We start from the raw sequence: 18,587 nt of genomic DNA, 5'->3' as shown, positions 1-18,587 counted from the left end.
AGTTACAGAACAGCAAGAAACTACAGAATTTCCTGTTTCATGCAACTTAGTACTGTAGAGGCGCAACAAGACAAGTTTGTTGACAGAAGTTAAGGTCCATCATTTTGCTTGGCCGAAACAGGCCTTTACATCTGTCAGGATACTTAAAAAGTGCTGATCAGCTATATACAAGTCAATAAGCGGTAGTTTACTGGCCTGTATACATGCCATATATTCAAATCAATAGGAGTGAATGTGTAATACGTGGCCAGAGCCACTATTCTGACCACAGAGCCATACTGTGCAGCGCCGCAACTGAGCAGTACTGGCCGCCGCCAACACCAGGAACAGATGATTGGTGGGGGTTCCCAGTTGTCGCACCCCCAACGATCAGACATTGAGGACCTATCCTAAGGATAGGCAATGACCAGGGCTGTGGAGTCAGTAAGCCAAACCTCCGACTCAGACTCCTCAATTTCCATGACTCAGACTCCCTCATACATGGCTCATGTTTAAGTGATAAATTTACTGTAGCACAGATTCATCTCAGCTAAAAGTCTAGACCCTTAGATCAGGCATAGGACAGACATTTATAGGACATTTCATAACTTTCCCAAATCCTTATGAAAAAATATTCCCCACAAACTGCATTGAACTGCTGTACCCAATTTATTATATATTTTAGGAGTTAGAGTTGGTTCATTTTATACAGACTTTGATTTCGACTCCATAGCAGCCCTGGCAATGACAACCCCTTAAAAAAAAAAATAGTTCTGTTCCCACACGTCATTTGTGGCAGCATTTCCCTGATTTACACATAATTCATATAATATTTGCCCCCATATCAGCAGACCCACACTATCTCTAATTCATCATTATAGACGAAAAATATCTACACCCAAAACACTTATGTAACCGTTTATTTGGCATTCTCAGGGGGAGGGCTGTCCTGGAACCAATTTATTCAGCAGCTGTTCCACAGCACAAATACTGTTCTCAAATATTTTTCCAAAATTGATATGAATACGTGGTATCATTCAAATATGTCTGCAATGTGTTATATCTGCAGTAACAGAATATTAGATCATAATATTATATACAATTTTTTGATAGGTCTGGTATACTGCACTGAAAGTTATCATAGGAAGGGTGTAATATTTGATGAGTTACTTAAAAGGTGCCAAGTAAATGGTTGGCGGAACTTAAAGCCCAATTTTATGTTCCCTAAAAGACAATCATACAGTTGTAAGCAGGGCTGTGGAGTTGGTAAGCCAAACCTCTGACTCCTCAAGTTCCCTGACTCCCGACTCCACAGCCCTGGTCACTACTGAGCGTGTCCATAAAGTGCAGCCCTGCCTCACTACTGAGCGTGTACATAAAGTGCAGCCCGGCCTCACTACTGAGCGTGTACATAAAGTGTAGCACTGCCTCACTACTGAGCGTGTACATAAAGTGCAGCCCGGCCTCACTACTGAGCGTGTACATAAAGTGTAGCACTGCCTCACTACTGAGCGTGTACATAAAGTGCAGCCCGGCCTCACTACTGAGCGTGTACATAAAGTGCAGCACGGCCTCACTACTGAGCGTGTACATAAAGTGCAGCCCGGCCTCACTACTGAGCGTGTACATAAAGTGTAGCACTGCCTCACTACTGAGCGTGTACATAAAGTGCAGCCCGGCCTCACTACTGAGCGTGTACATAAAGTGCAGCCCGGCCTCACTACTGAGCGTGTACATAAAGTGTAGCACTGCCTCACTACTGAGCGTGTACATAAAGTGCAGCCCGGCCTCACTACTGAGCGTGTACATAAAGTGTAGCACTGCCTCACTACTGAGCGTGTACATAAAGTGTAGCACTGCCTCACTACTGAGCGTGTACATAAAGTGTAGCACTGCCTCACTACTGAGCGTGTACATAAAGTGTAGCACTGCCTCACTACTGAGCGTGTACATAAAGTGCAGCCCGGCCTCACTACTGAGCGTGTCCATAAAGTGCAGCACTGCCTCACTACTGAGCGTGTACATAAAGTGTAGCACTGCCTCACTACTGAGCGTGTCCATAAAGTGCAGCCCGGCCTCACTACTGAGCGTGTCCATAAAGTGCAGCCCTGCCTCACTACTGAGCGTGTACATAAAGTGCAGCACGGCCTCACTACTGAGCGTGTACATAAAGTGCAGCACAGATTCATCTCAACTAAAAGCTGAGAGCCTCAGATCAGGAACAGAACAGACTTATAGGATATTTCATAACTTTCCCAGAAGAGGTTTTGGGGCATATGGCCCAGGCTTAAAAAGCGATGAACATTACTGAACAACCTCTTAAATGCTAAAGTGCCCCAGGTAATATTAACAAAAAAAAAAAAAAAGTATATACATCTCCCGGATCCAGCGACTTCTGGCCACGTCTGCCAGGGCTCACATGACATTATTATGTCACATGAAGGCTGCAGCTCACCAGTGGTCATGAAGTTCCATCTGCTGATTAGGTTGCGTGAGTCCCGGCAGACAGCTCAGGCATTGCTGGAAAGGTGCTAGTCTGGATGGCAAGTAGACATTTTTACATTTTATTTAACATGGGGCACTTTAGCTTTTAAGAGGAGTTTGTCTAGTAGAGAACAACCCCTCTAAAGGGCTTTTCTGACTTGGGTAGTGGGGAAAACAGTAATCATCTACTCCATTTAAGAAGCATATAAAATAAAAAATATACAAAATATTTGGCTCCCTGTCACGTACAGATTCCCGGAAGGTACAGCTCCTAAATGGGTAATGCTCTGTCTCCGTTTTGTCTAAACCATGTGGCAGCAGCAGAGCCGGATCACAACATTACAGCAAAATATTTGCATGGAGGCAAGTAACACTAAAATAAAGTATCAAATTATAAATTTCCCGGCTTATTACTACCCAGGAGAGTAATCATTTCCACATTAAAAAGGGATTGTCCACTACTGGCCAACCCCAGCTTAATCAATTCAGGACCTAAATTAAAATAAAACCTTGTATACTCCACTCCAGCAACGGCGCTGTTCCAGTGATGTGATTTATGTCATGTGCCAAGAGCAACCGCTCATCAGCTTCAGCGATTACTATTTTATCAGATCGTATGTACGACCTGACGGGACATTGATGAGCTGCAGCCAGAGGCTACACATGACAAGTCACATGACTGCTGGAACCACGACGCCGGCTTCGCTGGAACCGCCAGGGCTGTGGAGTCAGTAAGCCAAACCTCCGACTCCTCAATTTCCACGACTCCGACTCCCTCATACATGGCTCATGGTTAAGTCATAAATTTACTGTAGCACAGATTCATCTCAGCTAAAAGTCTAGACCCTTAGATCAGGAATAGGACAGACATTTATAGGAGATTTCATAACTTTCCCAAATTCTTATGATAAAATATTCCCCACAAAATGCATTGAACTACTGTACCCAATTTATTATATATATTTAGGGGTTGGAGCCGCGATGCCACCAAAGGGGAGTATCTAACGCTTATATTTTGAATTAGGGTCCTGAAGGGGCCGCAAACCCACAGCAAAATTACAGTACAATAAAGGAGGATGGGGCTCTGAAAACATCAAAATGTATATGTAGTGGAATAGCTGGGGAATTTCTGCAAAATCTGCATGTGACAAAAATATTCTGCCACATCTTGGCTTACCCTAAAAAGGTGCAAGTTAAATCTTCAAACCACTTCCATACAGAAGATCTTTATAGACAGACAAATCCTTGTGCCCTGAAGCAGCAAACTGACTTGGACTTAAGTAACGTTTAATTAGTAAAGTATGGGTCATGTTCCTGAGAACACGGATGCCATAGGTGTGGTCTGTGCAAACTGTGCACAATTAACTGGAATGATGTGATTTTTACGGTAAACACCTGCCTTCATATAATTTATCTGCAATATGCAGTTACACAATGGTCAAAAATAAGAGCATATAACGCAGCAGCATTGGCCGCTTGTGATAAATGGAAGCATTAGCCAGTGCAGGCAAGAATTCATGCACTGATGCCAATCAGGACGCAGCCATCCAAACTAGATAACTTCTGTCATGCAATTCTAGCAAAGGATGGTTGTATGACCCAATTATCTCGGCGAACATATTTCGAACAGAAATCTGCATAAATGTTACAAAAGACTGGAAGCTGATCTTGTAGCAGAGTCTGCGCCAAAATCAGCATCTGATCTGACTACAATTGCAACCCCATTCAAATGTAGCAGAAAATTTCTTTGCAGGTTATTGGAACCTCGGAGGAAAATGGTCCACGGCATAAATAAGGAGCACATTACTTATTTTCATGGATTTTTGGATCAATCTAAATGAATGATAATGGGGCTAATCCTCGTGACAAACAGCGCACACTGAAGTACAAAGCGTCTCACCCAAACAATGATTTAGGTCACATTACAGAGATTTTATGCATAAGAGTGTCAACTTCCATTAAAATTACCTATTGGGAAAAGAAAAAAAGTTTCATCCATAAACTGCCAGAAAAAAAAAAAAAAGTGATAGTCATTTCTTGCTGCCATGTCTAACAACAACTTGGCAAAATTCAACAAAACAGAACGTGCCTTTGGGCAAAAAAGTCCCCCTTTGCTGAAACTGGCATAATACAGGTGGTGAGGGTGTGTGGTCTCTGTAGATCCGTGCCAGGCCAATTCAATGAACCCGACAATTTGTGCACAGCGATCCAGTCAGACAATCCCATGAGTCAATCCAAAATCCACCGACACATGCAAAATGCCAATACTAAAGGCAGCCAAGGTTAAAAAAAATAAATAAAGATCTCTTACCATTGAAACCTTGTTGATTACATCTCTGGCCATAGCTAAGCCTTGTGCAAAGGTGCGGGCTGCCACAAAGGCGCGGGTAACTTGGAGCTTAAGTTTCCGTGGTACATCTCCGAATGGTTTGAGTTGGTCAATGTATCTGCTGACACACGCCAAGTAGTCATCGGTGAAGTGATACTGTGGGTTCAACAGTGGGAACATGCGTTCTAGCAGCTGAGCCCAAAAGTCATTCATCATTTCTTCCAAGTTTACATTCCCAGCGACGTAGTATTTTCTCAGCTCCACAAAGAAATTCTTAAAAAGTTCAGAATTCTGCATGTACAATCGCCCATAAGTCCTCACAAACATGTCATTCAGAGAGGTTTCCGCGTTCTTCAGAAGCTCTTTAAAAAACTCTAAAAAAGGAAGAAATAGAATCAGTTAGAGAAACAAAACAAATATTTAAATACTTGGTCAATACGAAGAAATCAAAGAGAGGTTAAACATTTCCAATAATTATTATATTATCTAAAGCAATGTAAATGTATTCAAGTGTTAATATACTTGCCGATTGCTGTCTTCCCCAGTTTCCAGCGCAGCTCTGGTTTTCTTCTCACTCACGTGATTTCTATTCCGACCTGCCGACTCACTCTGTGCCGTGTGTGTGAGCTGGAAGCTTTTAGAATATAAGCCGATGTAGCCTCGTTCTGACACAACTTTCAGCTCACACTTAGGCCCCGATTCATTATTTGTGGGTTTGTTTGTTTATTTAAGTCGCTTTTCTTTTTAGTCTTGTGGTATTAGTTGCCCTTTTTAGTGTCAAGTTCTTCCAAATGGTGCAAGGTCAAAAGAGGTATTTTTACCCCCCCCCCCCCCCACCTCCCGACTTTCTGGCACCAAATATCGCACGTTTTGCAAATGGTGCAAAAATTGAGCCAAAATACTGAGACTCCAAAATATACCGGAAGGGATCTGGAGCGGAGTTGCATTGAATTGGGACTTTTTAAAAAGTCGAAATTTATGAATCAGGCGAAACTATCTGGAATCGCTAAACTCTGCCCACAAAACAAAAAAAATAAATAAATATAGGCAAGCACAAAAATTGCACTTCAAAGAAATGCACAAGTAGAATAATGAATAAGGTGCAAACAAAACTAGACAAAAAACAGGCGCAAAGTCAATAATTAACTGGGGCCAAAGACCTCGGTGTGAACATAAAGTCCCAATAGAAATCGTGTGAGTGAGAAGACTGGAGCAGCGCTGGAAACCGCAGAAGACTAAGTATAGAAACACACTTGCTCTACATTAGACACATTTACACAGGTTTAGCTTAATCAATTAATAGCAGTACCCTGACACCACAATATATGTACGTGCAGATAACCGTTCATAAGATCAATGACGTCTGGTTATTAACGAGCCAAAACGGGTTATGCTATATCCTTTGTAAGCAGAGATCAATAAGTCCTGGCAGATACCAAATTCTACTCAATTCCTAATATTTCTGGAGACAAGAATAGCCAGCGCCATTTATAAACTCAAAATAATCGAAAATCTGGCAAACCGCAAAAATGCCAATGAAAACAGATTTAGGAGGAAAATATTTCATGGCGTTCTTCCGAATATTGAAGAAATCCGGTACCAGGAGATATTAACAATGCAGTTTTTAGTCTACGTGTTTCGAAGTATATCACACTTCTTCCGGAATAACCACATACTAGTGCACGGTAGCTCAGTGGTTAGCACTGCAGCCTTGCTGAGCTGGGGTCCTGGGTTCAAATCCCACCAAGGACAACATCAGAAAGGAGTTTGTATGTTCTCCCCATGTTTCCTCCGAGTTCTCCAGTTTCCTCCCACACTCCAGAGACATACTGATAGGTAATCTAGCTTGTGAGCCCCAATGGGGACAGTGATGATTATGACTGTAAAGCGCTGTGGAATATAATGGAGCTATATCAGCAAAGGCAGAGACAGGGAGCCCCATTCTGCGGGCCCCTTGATAGTAGGTGTAGAGGAAGCAGCCGGAAGATGGCTGCGGGCCCCTTGCTTTTAGTAGGTGTCCGGTGGTGCGGGGGCTCTGCCGACATTTTGTAAAAGCCGGAGCCCTGCACTTTCCATACTGTCCTATGCGGTGGTCCCCAAGAAAACGGCCGCCGGAGTAGGCCCATGCTCAGATTGAGATCTCGGCACTGAGATCTCGCCTCCGCCGCCTCTGGCCGCCATTTTCCCGGAGACCACCGCATAGAACAATATGCAAGGTGCGGGGCTCCAGCTTTTACAAAATGTCGGCGGAGCCCACGCACCACCGGACACCTACTAAAAGCAAGGGGCCCATCGCCATCTTCCGACTCCTACCTCTGCCGAAAGGCAGAAGCTTCCGGCAGCAGCGATCCTGGGACCCCGCTCCACCAACGCCGGTAAGCGCTTCGGACTATACAGTTCGCATTATAAGATACACCCCCATTTTGGGGTGTCTTATAATCCAAAAAACACAGTATGTAAAACGGTGGCTCAGTGGTTAACACTGTTGCTTTGCAATACTGGGGTCCTGGGTTCGAATCCCACCGAGGACAACATCTGCAGAGAGTTTGCATGTTCTCTACATGTTTGCGTGGGTTTCCTCCGAGTTCTCCAGCTTCCACCCACACTCCAAAGACATACTGATAGGGAATGTAGATTGTGAGCCCTAATGGGGACAGAGATGATGTCTGTAAAGCACTGTGGAATTAATGGCGCTATATAAGTGAGTAAAATAAATACCCGTGGTTATTCCTGAAGAAGTGTTAACTCAAAATACCTGAAAAGCTGGCAAGCAGCAAAAATATCAATGAAAACAGTGTCTCATTGGTTGGGCAAGCAAACTAAAGCTCCTGAATCACCAGCTCCAGAAAATGTATCCGATGGCTATATGTTTTCTCTCAAACTATGGCCAATTTCAGTTGGGCAGTAAATGGGTGCATTTCAGTGCCAGCGCTACAGCCACAAGCACCAACACAATTATGAGCCTGCTCACCCAAACTACGAGCATCATAGGGATCTAATGTGCTGGCAATTGGGGCCAAAAGACCTGCGGTAGTCAGTGCTGGGACTTGTGCCCATATTACTGCTTGTCTGAAACTGGCCTAAGTGCATCTCCTCAGGTTTGTATGCCTGGCCCAGCACCAGAGCTCGGTGCTTCCAGGGAAAAAAAACAAAGGTTCCCTCTTCATTGACCATGAAGAACGATTGTGGAAGCGATTAGGATTTGATACAAAAGTATATTAGAAAACTGTATTCATTTGCAGAAAGAGAAAATCCTTTAAAAACAGGTGATCGCTCACCCTCCTAAAGCAATAATTTCCCACCGCATTCATCAGAAGGCAAATTGCATAAACTACAGGAAAGAATGTTCCTTCCTGCCCGCATGAAATTAAGACAAATGAAGGTATTCCAATAAAATGAAGTCCATATTACAAGCAGCATTTCCTGTATGAAGGAGGAATTTTGGGTTTTCTTACTGAATGTCTGGAATTTGTGCGGCAATGAATTTTAAATGTGCAAATTATCTTATATCAAAAAAGGCAGCCACATCCTTCCTGGCTAACCATTCAATGCAGAGCGGTGCGGTTTACAAAAAATATTACATTTTTTATATTTTATGAATACCACCTTTGCCCTGTCAAATGTGAAAGGGTGGAGGGTGCATATTGGGAAGGCGAAACGCTGACGAGGCTTTCATTTTCCAAGGCAAAAGATCTTTGCGGTCTCAAAAATTCCTGAAGAAAGAACTATGAGGAATATATATCCAAAACATGAACCGTGGGTGATTATATCTCTCTATATCTGTATCTCTCTATATCTCTATCTATAACATGTGCTGGTATAAACATTTTATTTCCTTGGTTTTGCGACCACTTTATTACCCGTACCAGCACAAATTAGAGGTGTACATTTTTCAAGGGTCAATACTAGGCCCTTTCCTCCTCTTCTCCCTATCTACTGTCCATATTGGACAAACCATCAGCATATTTGATTTCCAGTATCATCTCTATGCTGATTAAACCTCTTCTCCTGACATTACTCCTACCTTAATACAAAATACCAGGGATTGTCTGTCTGCTGTCTCTAACATCATGTCGTCCCCTCTATCTAAAGCGCTCCAAAACTGAATATCTCGTGTTTCCACTCTCTACTATCCTACAACTTCCATGGGTGATTCAACCATAAGTCCCAAGCAGCACACTCGGTCTTTGGGTCATATTGGACACAGAACTTTCCTTTATTCCGTATATACAATCACTCATGACACCTGCACCTTAAAAACATCTCTAGAATCTGACCCTTTTCTCATCTTCGAAACAAAAACGTTTACTATTCTTCCTATTCGTTCTTGTTTTAATTACTGCAACTCTCTACTATAATTGGTCCACCTCTAACCAAACTTTCCATCTCCAAACCATCCTCAACGTGGTAACCAGGGCCGTATTTCTGGCCATCCGCTACACTGACGCCTCCACCTTGTGCCAGTCATTGCACTGGTTACCCATCCTCAATAGATTATATAATAAAACTTCTCTCTCATGTACAAAGCTCTCCACAGTTCTGCACCACCATATATCTCCTCCCTCATCTATCACCCTACCCGTGCTCTTCATTCCGCAACTGATCTAAGGCTATCCTTCTCCATAATCCAAATCTCCCACTTTAGTCTCCAAGACTTCTCTCATGCTGCCCCAGTTTTGTGGAATGCACTACACTGGACAATCCAATCAATACCTATAGCCCCTGTATTTTTAAGCATGCTCTAAACCACATCCCTTTAGACAGGTCTATCACCTCAATTCACTAATCTTCCTCTTCCCTCTTTCTAAATTTTCCTCACAATCTGGTCCCTCCAATTCATCTGTCTTCACATCCTCCATGCACCTAATAGCCCTTTGTAACCGTACTTAAATAGATACTGGCTGATGATTGGATCATGAAGCTTAATTGAAAATCCCTATATATTATACGGATGGTTAGACCGTACATAACAAGCACTTTTTACCTATTGTGCCCCCCATTTCCCTATACATTCTATCTTGCAATCAGGGTCCTCATTTCTCCAGTTACTGGTGAACTGTGTGTTACTCGTTAATGTCCTTATTGTCAGTACATGTCCCCTCGTAGTTGTAAAGTGCTGCGGAATATGTTAGCACTATATAAATAAAATTGTATTACCCATATACATCTTTTTTGCCTTATACTAAGAAATCACAAAGGTCCTGTGAAATATTGTTACTGCTTTTAGGAAAATAAACTTCAACCATGAGTTCTTTTCTGTAGGACACTCCGACTGACTCAAAGAGCAGCTAAGAATTCTGTCGCTTTGCCTGAAGAAATAGATGTTGGTTTATTCCGTCTGGACTTCTCGGTTCCATAAATTAACACCTCTGGTGCAAGTCAGTGGAACAAAGTCCTACACACAAACATACACACAGAGGATTACTTTCCTGTTTAGCCGTGCTGTAAAAACATGTTTTATAGCAGCAGGACAAATACACTACACTCATTAAATCACTACATCAACACCAGTTCAATGTACGACTGTCGCACTAAGGACTCTAGGATAACAAATCATACCGTGCTGCACTCTCGGGGCAAAGGCAAACTTACAATGCTACAATATGGTATTGTTTAAAAGCAAAAATAGAAGTGCAGAGGGATACAGTACAGATTTTTTTAGCATTAGCTTTGAAACAATGAAAACAAAGGCTAAATTATACTTCGGTCATATGGTGTATGGAAAAATTGGAGCAAATATAAATCAGCTGAAAAAAAGGTGTTGGCCAGTTCCACCACCTATGATATATCTGAGCCAAAAAAGGTTGGTTCAAGTTCTACTTATTTGGCAGATTCATACAACGATCTAATGTCAGGAATATGTACGCTCCACCAAGATGAGTATGCATGTTTGTTGGGGAAAGTTGGGAGGCACAACTCCGTAAATTAAAGGGGATTTCCATAGACTTAAAAGTAACTATTGTGTTCGATCACAAAACGATTCCAACTGAAATGGGTCTATAGGCTTTCGTTATTTAATTTACATAGCGCCCCCTTGTTTTCTTTTGGGTCCAACTAAAGTGTCCAATGCTAGTTAGAAGCCTGCACAAAGGCATGAATCACCTGCATGCCACATGGCTGAGCTACTGAGCATGTGCAACCACCAGCACTAAACAAGGTGGACATTCTAAAAAGTTATTAAAATATATGGGGGGAGCTATAGAACGCATGTGCTGGAAAAATACACAAATTCTAATTATTCCCAAAGAAGCATATAATATTCTGTATGATGCAACAGTAACCGTGCACATTCAAAAATGAGGCTACATGAAAACGTCTCGACAAGGGTTAAGCGGCCAAAGATCTATCTATACTGCGGCTAACTTCACGTGTACTCCGCACAGAAGACATCTGGGATGAAGACTATGAATAAGGGTTGCTAACCCAAAACGTGCAAGCTTATGGAGTCTTAATCTTTTTTTTCACCATGTTTTTAATTGCATAGTAAAAGTTATATTTTAACCTTTTCTTGTTGGTGCTGGAGCCCAGTCCTCATGGACCCTTAGTCCATTTCTGACTCTCACGTCTTGCACAACACACCTGACCCAACAAGGGGTATCAGGGTTCCTATGTGAATTCAAGTGGTTTTCACACTAAGTTGTCCTCCTTGGAAAGTGAGCTGGTTACCAATTTTTCTCCTTCCATATAGATGTTTGCCAGTCAGGCCAATCATAAGCCGAGCCTGTAGAGTAAGGAAATTTGGCAAGTTCCCGTCCACAGCCAAAGACTACTGACTTGGGTCATTGGATTGGGCTGCTCTCATCTCCAGTTCACTTTATTAAAAAAGAAAATATAAAAAGTCCTCAAATGAGGAAAAACTTCGGAAACTAGGTCTTTGGAAACAAAAGTTACACTCCAAACTGAACTGATGCCCTCTAAGCCAAGGTCATTGAGGTGCAAGTCTTCATTTGGCCTTCATGTAGTCAACGAGTATCTACAATCAGATGGACTCCTTACTGATTGCCTGCAGTGAAGTTTGTAGGAAAAAGCCCTTAAGAAAGCATATGGCCTAAACAATGGACAGACATTAGTGCTTTACACCTAGGAAAATAGCAAGATCCCATCCTAACAGTTTTACCAGGACTGTAGATGTAGTGAAGCTATAAAATCAGTCATGGTGGTCTGAAGGATCCATATCCAGCTTCAGAGTAAGTTTGATGGGTTACACTGTGTTCCCTTATTGCCTTCTTAGGGAAACCATAATTCATTACCTCTATGCAACCTTTCCGGGATGGGGTCTATATAAAAGGACGTGCTATGAGGAAGTTATGTCCTGTCTGTACGCGCATTAGGTAAGCAAATTATATGATAAAGCTCGGCTCTGGGATCAATATATTAAAGCGGAATAGCAGTCTTCATTTTTATTCCATAAATCAATACTACACATGAAAATAAGCTACTTTGTATTATATCTTATCAGAGAAATCTGCTTCCTTTTCCTACCGGGTTGATCTTTTACTTTCAATTCATGGGTAAAATCTGTATTCAGCGAAGTCAGATTTTCCCATTTCTGAGATAGGAGATGGCAGATGGTGTTTTTTAAATTCTATGGAAAGAGGAGGAGCTAGAGGCAGACATAGAACTTTATGAGCACCAACAGTCATCTATCTTTATATTTCGATTTCATAATCTATTAGACAATTTAACAAGTTAATTAACAATTAATAAATCAGTACCAGAAGAGAAAGAAGCAGATCTCTAATAAGATTATAAAGGTTTCTTATTTTCACATGTATCAATGACTTATGAAAAATTAAAGCAAATCTCAGACAACTTTGCAGCTAATATGGAGGCAATATTAAATTGTATTAATTTCAACATGTGTAAAATTAAAGATGGGAACATCTGCTGTGATATGCAGATTCTTCACCTCCCTATCTGCGGTGCATTCACCCTGTAAATGCATACCAGTAAGGTGTGACCCGTTACTTAAAGCCAGAGCAGACGCATTAATACATATTATAACGCATCCATATTTTAATTCCTGTGTGTGGAAATGTGCAGCCCTAGGTTTCCCAAGGGACAAGGTGTATGAGAACTCCACTCCACCCCACAGCTGGCGCTACATAATAAAACATCAACTAGCAGCTTGAACTGGGCAGATTAAAGGGAAACTTGAAGGGAAGAAGGTAACAAGACACCAGCGTTGGGGGGCTTTTCGGTTTCGTATTGCAGTTATACAACCTACGACACATGTATATGCCGGTAACTGAAAGGCAGCGATAATCAGGGTATTTTTTGCTTTTTTTCATGTGCACAATATGCTTCAAGTTTTTCTCTAGGAGGAATAAGATCCTCATTACAACCCATAAAGGAAAAGAAAAGTCTTGTTGCACGTACAATACAAGATAAGCAGATTATAAAACGGTTTATGACTTCATGGGAAGCGCGGTGTAAGGTGCCACAGATTAATGCAACCTCTATATGGAGTTGGATCTGCACCATAAATCCGTATATAGAAGTCTAAATATTGGCAAGGATGGGAGAAGTAACTCAATTTGACCTCAAGTGGAATCGTAATGTACATACGACCCCTCCGCATTCACTTCTACAAGACCTCCCGCCAGCTGCCAAGGTCACATCTAAGCTTCATCTACACAGATGCCCATTATGGTCTCCTGGCACCTTCAGGTTTTGGAGGTTTATGATCAGGACAATCCTATTTTTTAAAAGAATCCATTCTTTGGTTGGAAGCAGTATTTGATTTGGTTAAATAGCAATTAAGGGCACTTAAAATTTGGTGGCAGCCGGGGAAAAGGTCAGCAGGCCCCACATGAAAGCTCAACTGCTACACCAGACATTTGGGGGGGGGGGGGGGATATTCTTCATGTGAAGGACGCTTGTGGCTACAAAACCTCAGATCTCTGGCAGACCTCAACACTTGAAAAGGAGGTTAAAATAGCAAAGGCTGATGTGACAGATGTGAACACAGCCATGTGCAGACCTATATGGACTACACCGCAGAATGAGGGAACGAGGAAAGCTTCATGTACAGAGAGGAAAGTGGCACTAAATAAAGAAATCAATATCTTTATAACGGGTATAAAAAAAAGGAATAAAAGAAATACTCAATGGATCAGCCAGAATATAATCAAAGCAAAAACTGGACATTTAAAGTTGTTGTCAGGAGTTTTCTGAAGATACTCCCATAAAATATAAATTTCCGTATAAAATAAATTCCAGGATCACTATTTAAAGAAGCACTCCTCCTCCCATCAAAAGTTTTCTCCTCTTAATACATTGAAGTCATCATATTATATAGCACTGTGTACTTACAATTGCTCATTTTACCTTTCTACCCAGATAATTCTTCTCTTTTTTATTAGGTCTATGACATAACGTGATTAAAAACTGACTAGCTGACTCCCAAGTTCTATGTAGAAACAAGAGGTAAATTTTCCCTGTATGAGTCATAAGTCACTGCAAAAGTCTATGGCAGGGGGAGAAGTGGATCAGCTAGGGTCAGGAGGGGAGGGGGAGGGGAGGGGAGAGGAGAGGAGCAGGGGAGAGGAGAGGAGCAGGGGAGAGGAGAGGAGAGGAGCAGGGGAGAGGAGAGGAGAGGAGCAGGGGAGAGGAGAGGAGAGGAGCAGAGGAGAGGAGAGGAGTCACACTTCTCCTCGGGAGATAAGCGGCCGTAGCCGCTGATCTCCCGACGATAGCCGCATGTAGGTCAGCGGCGCCTGCGGTCGGGGGACTTATGCTGCGAGTAGCCGGCTGCATCGCCGCTGACCTCCGTGCCGCATCGCTGATTGGCTGCAGCCGGACCAATCAGCGACCTGGGATTTCCAGGACAGTCAGACGGGATAAGACAACTATATAGTAGATATAAATCTAGACTAGGCCTGTAGTGCCAAGATGTTACTCCTAGCCTACCTGGCTTTCTTACTATATATATATATATATTTATTAAAACTGTGACACTAAGAAATAAATTGTATATATCTTATTTCTACACTTAAATATTATTTTAGATTGAATACTAAGTAGCCCCACAAGGGGACATGAACATGTACATTATACGATCACAAAAACCTCTGGAGGGATCTGATAGGCCGGGGTTTATGGCAGACATGGAAGATAATGTTAGGTCTCCATGGGCTGAGGCAGAGAGTGATCTCCTTATGTCAAATTTCTCAAGTGTCACTACTGACAGCAGCATCTGAGGGGTTAAACTACTGGGATCAGACCTAGGTCCAGTCCCAGCACAATAAGTAGGAGCTCAGCTGTGTGTAACAGCTGACTCCTGCTGTGGATGGCATGAGCACAACTCCAGTGCCATATCCGTTCGGTAACAGTTATGACAAATAGGTGATAAGGTGCAGCACCAGCGAGCGGCCACTAAATGTACGAAGTCATGCTGTCACTTTACACCAGATAAGCATGGCGCCCTCGTACAGATTCTTTGCTTCCACAGTTTAAAGAGGTTGTCCACTACTTTTTTATTGATGCCCTATCCTTGGGATAAATCATCAATGTCTCATCGGTCTGGGTCCGACACCCTGCACCCGAGCCTATCAGCTGTTATCGGTGCCGGCGGCCGGAAGCATTTACTTGCGGAGCTGGACGCCTACTAGTGGTGTCCGCTGCAGGGTACTACACCTCCACCTCCTATTGAATAGGAGGCGGAAGTGCAGTAGCCTGCAGCGGCCACTACAAGTAGATGGACAGCTCCGCAAGTAAATGCTTCAGGCCGGGGACCGCCGACACCGATAACAGCTGTTGACCCCAGCCTATCCAGCTGTTATCGTTGGCAGCGGCCCCCAGCCGGAGTTACTTGTGGAGCTGGCCACCTACTTAAAGTGGCCACTGCGGGGTACTGCACTTCCGCCTCCTATTCAATAGGAGGTGGAGATGTAGTACCCTGCGGCAGCCACCACTAGTAGATGGCCAGCTCCACAGGTATCTCCGGCTGGGGGCCGCTGCCACCGATAACAGCTGGATAGGCTGGGGTCCGACACCAGGCACCACTGCCAACCTATCCCAAGGATAGGGCATCAATAGAAACGTAGTGGACAGTCTCTTTAAAAGTATAAATGACTGGCCAGTCATTGTGACCTACAGGCTGCCAGCTGGTAGTTGACCAGGACATTGTGATCAACCACTTGGCTATCCTGGGCATAGAAAATGATCCACCAGATCAGGTTTGATACAAAAATGGTAGAACCAAAAATGATATCAAGTAATAGAAGACTTCACATAAAGAAAGCACATTTTGACCAATAAAATAAATAATCCCTTACCATCAAACTTGCTGTATCTGGAAGAAAATACATTCTGCAACGTGCTACATGGCTCTGTGACCGCTGCCTTGAAATCATGTTTACTTTGCTGGCTGTATTTCTCTTCCATTGCTTGAGAGCAACATGTATGTCCCGGTGAACAGACTTTCAGATGGTCACCTAAAAGAAGGGAAAAAAATATATTTAAAAATACTATTCAGGATATAAAAGTAGAGTTTCCCTGGATACAGTTCCATTAAAGGTCTGACTTGTAGCATTAAACCATCACCGATCTGTAAACACTCTGTGATCCGGCGGTCGTTTAGCCTGTTTACACCGACAGACCGCAGTAAGCATTGTGCACGGAGAAATCTAATGGATCGCTCAGAGTGCATAGTCTGCTATTTTTCTTGGCAGTGAGAATAAAGATGCTACACTGTCGAGAACGATGATCGTTTCACCAGATGAAAGAACATTTGGCATATTTATTGGATGATCGGCAGCCTGTTTACAATTCAAAATCATGTTTAATGAGTGTTCAAGATAATCAGTGCGCATTCACACACCGGTGTAATTTGTCCGTATGCTGTCTTGATTTCTTACAGACCCAAAGAATAAAATTTATCTATTTCGACATCAGTTAAAAAAATCAGGTATTCGAGAATGAAATCTGTGAGATTCAGACGAGGTCCTATTCTTAGCCAATTTGAGGATCAGAATAGGACATGCTCAATGGGTCTGTGTGCAGCTGTCTGGAAAAAGAAAAAAAAACACAGACAGCACACCGACACTGCACACGGATGCGTGACTGCAGACTTGGTGGTTTTATTGTCATATTGGGTCAAAATATTGAATCATGTATGGCCAGCTTAAGACTCTCCCTCACACGTCAATATTTTTTCCTTTAGTAAAGCTGGTCATATTCCTGGCATGCATGCATTCTGAAAGGGGAGAAGTAAGAGCCTGGCAGCAAAACCCTAATCCATAAAGAAAAGAAAAAAAAAAGTTTTGTGCATGGTTAAATTAAACAGCCCAATCCTTCGTTCCCCCTCCAAAGATATCTGCCATTTGCCAGATTCGGTCAACATTAATCTAAAGACCATGGGTCAACCAATTTACAGAAGACTCAAGCGTGTTGGCTCCGGGATGTACTAAAAAGAATGAAGAAAATGAATAAATAAAAAGAATACATTTAAAAAAATATTGGTCCAAAAGTAGAGAGGTATAACAGGTTTCCTGGGCATTTTAATCATGGAATTAACATGGAATATATGTATATGTATATTATAGAGGAACTAGATGGCGGCCCGATTCTAATGCATCGGGTATTCTAGAATATGTATGCGGCCGACCGGGCGCAATCAGCAGAGCGGTGTTTAAATTTGGCGCCAAAATCGCTGATTGCTCGAGGCCGGCAACCGTGACCAATCACCAAAGCGGTGTTAAAATTTGGCAGCTATATCGCAGATTGGTCACGGCCGGCGGTCGCGACTAATCAGCAGAGCGGGGTTTAAATTTGGCGCCAATAATGGTGATTGGTCACAGCCGCGACCAATTAGCAGAGCAGTGTTTAAATTTGGCACCAATATCGTCGCTTTGTCGCGGCCGGCCACCACCACCAATCAGCGAAGCGGTGTTTAAATTTGGCGTCAATACTGCTGATTGGTCGCGGACGCTGCCCGCGACCAATCAGCACAGCAGTGTTTAAATGTGGCGCCAAGATCGGTGATTGGTCGCGGCCGCTATTTAAATGTGGCGCCCAAATCGGTGATTGGTCGCGGGCAGCGGCCGCGACCAATCAGCAGAGCAGTGTTTAACTTTAGCGCCAAGATCACTGATTGGTCGCGGGCGGAGAGCGCGGCCAATCAGCGAATCGTATTGGTGAGGACCGGGGAGCGGAATCGTATTGGTGAGGACCGGGGAGCGGCGCTGCCTGTGCGGGCACTTCCGCTGTGAGAAGCCGGGAGATCAGCGACTGCTCGCAGCAGAAGTATCCCGACCCGCAGCGTCGCTCCCCGGTCCTCCCTTCCGCATGGATGTCAGCGCCGCTGCCTGTACGGCTACTTCCGCTGCGAGCAGCTGGGAGATGAGTGGCCGCTTGCAGCAGAAGTATCCCGACCCGCAGCGCCGCTCCTCGGTCCTCCCTTGACACCCTAGCCGCATGGATGTCAGCGCCGCTGCCTGTGCGGCTACTTCCACTGCAAGCAGCTGGGAGATGAGCGGCCGCTCGCAGCAGAAGTATCCCGACCCACAGCGACGCTCCCCGGTCCTCCCTTCCGCATGGAGGTCAGCGGCGCCGGCGGTCGAGGTCCTTCTGCTGCTACCGGCCGGGAGATGAGCGCTTCGCACCGGTCATCTCCCGGCTGCATCTCCGTCCCGCAGATGAGCCGCTAACGGCCGCCATCTTTTTTCACAAATCCCGCGGCGCTGATTGGCCGCTGTCGGACCAATGAGCGACGCGGGATTTCCAGGATATATATAGATGAACACATATCCCATATAAAAAGGTGTATATTATATTCTCTGTGCTTGTTAGG

The 18,587-nt window shown here is 43.6% G+C and overlaps 1 protein-coding gene across 1 annotated transcript in view; it reads right to left on the bottom strand.

Annotated features, from left to right (window-relative positions):
• The window catches only part of GPC4 (glypican 4), a 135,430-nt gene that overhangs the window by 47,685 nt on the left and 69,158 nt on the right, over window positions 1–18,587 (bottom strand). The window contains exons 2-3 of the mRNA XM_073641319.1: window positions 16,072–16,230; window positions 4,775–5,166 (exon numbers count right to left, since the gene is read on the bottom strand). Coding sequence (XP_073497420.1) covers window positions 4,775–5,166; window positions 16,072–16,230 — 551 coding nt within the window. The remainder of the gene's footprint in view (window positions 1–4,774; window positions 5,167–16,071; window positions 16,231–18,587) is intronic.

This window comes from Phyllobates terribilis, unplaced genomic scaffold (assembly GCF_046119375.1).
Source record: "Phyllobates terribilis strain yellow unplaced genomic scaffold, ASM4611937v1 Scaffold_7__3_contigs__length_470593459, whole genome shotgun sequence".
Lineage (NCBI taxonomy): Eukaryota > Metazoa > Chordata > Amphibia > Anura > Dendrobatidae > Phyllobates > Phyllobates terribilis.
This window is presented reverse-complemented; position numbering and strand designations above follow the sequence as displayed.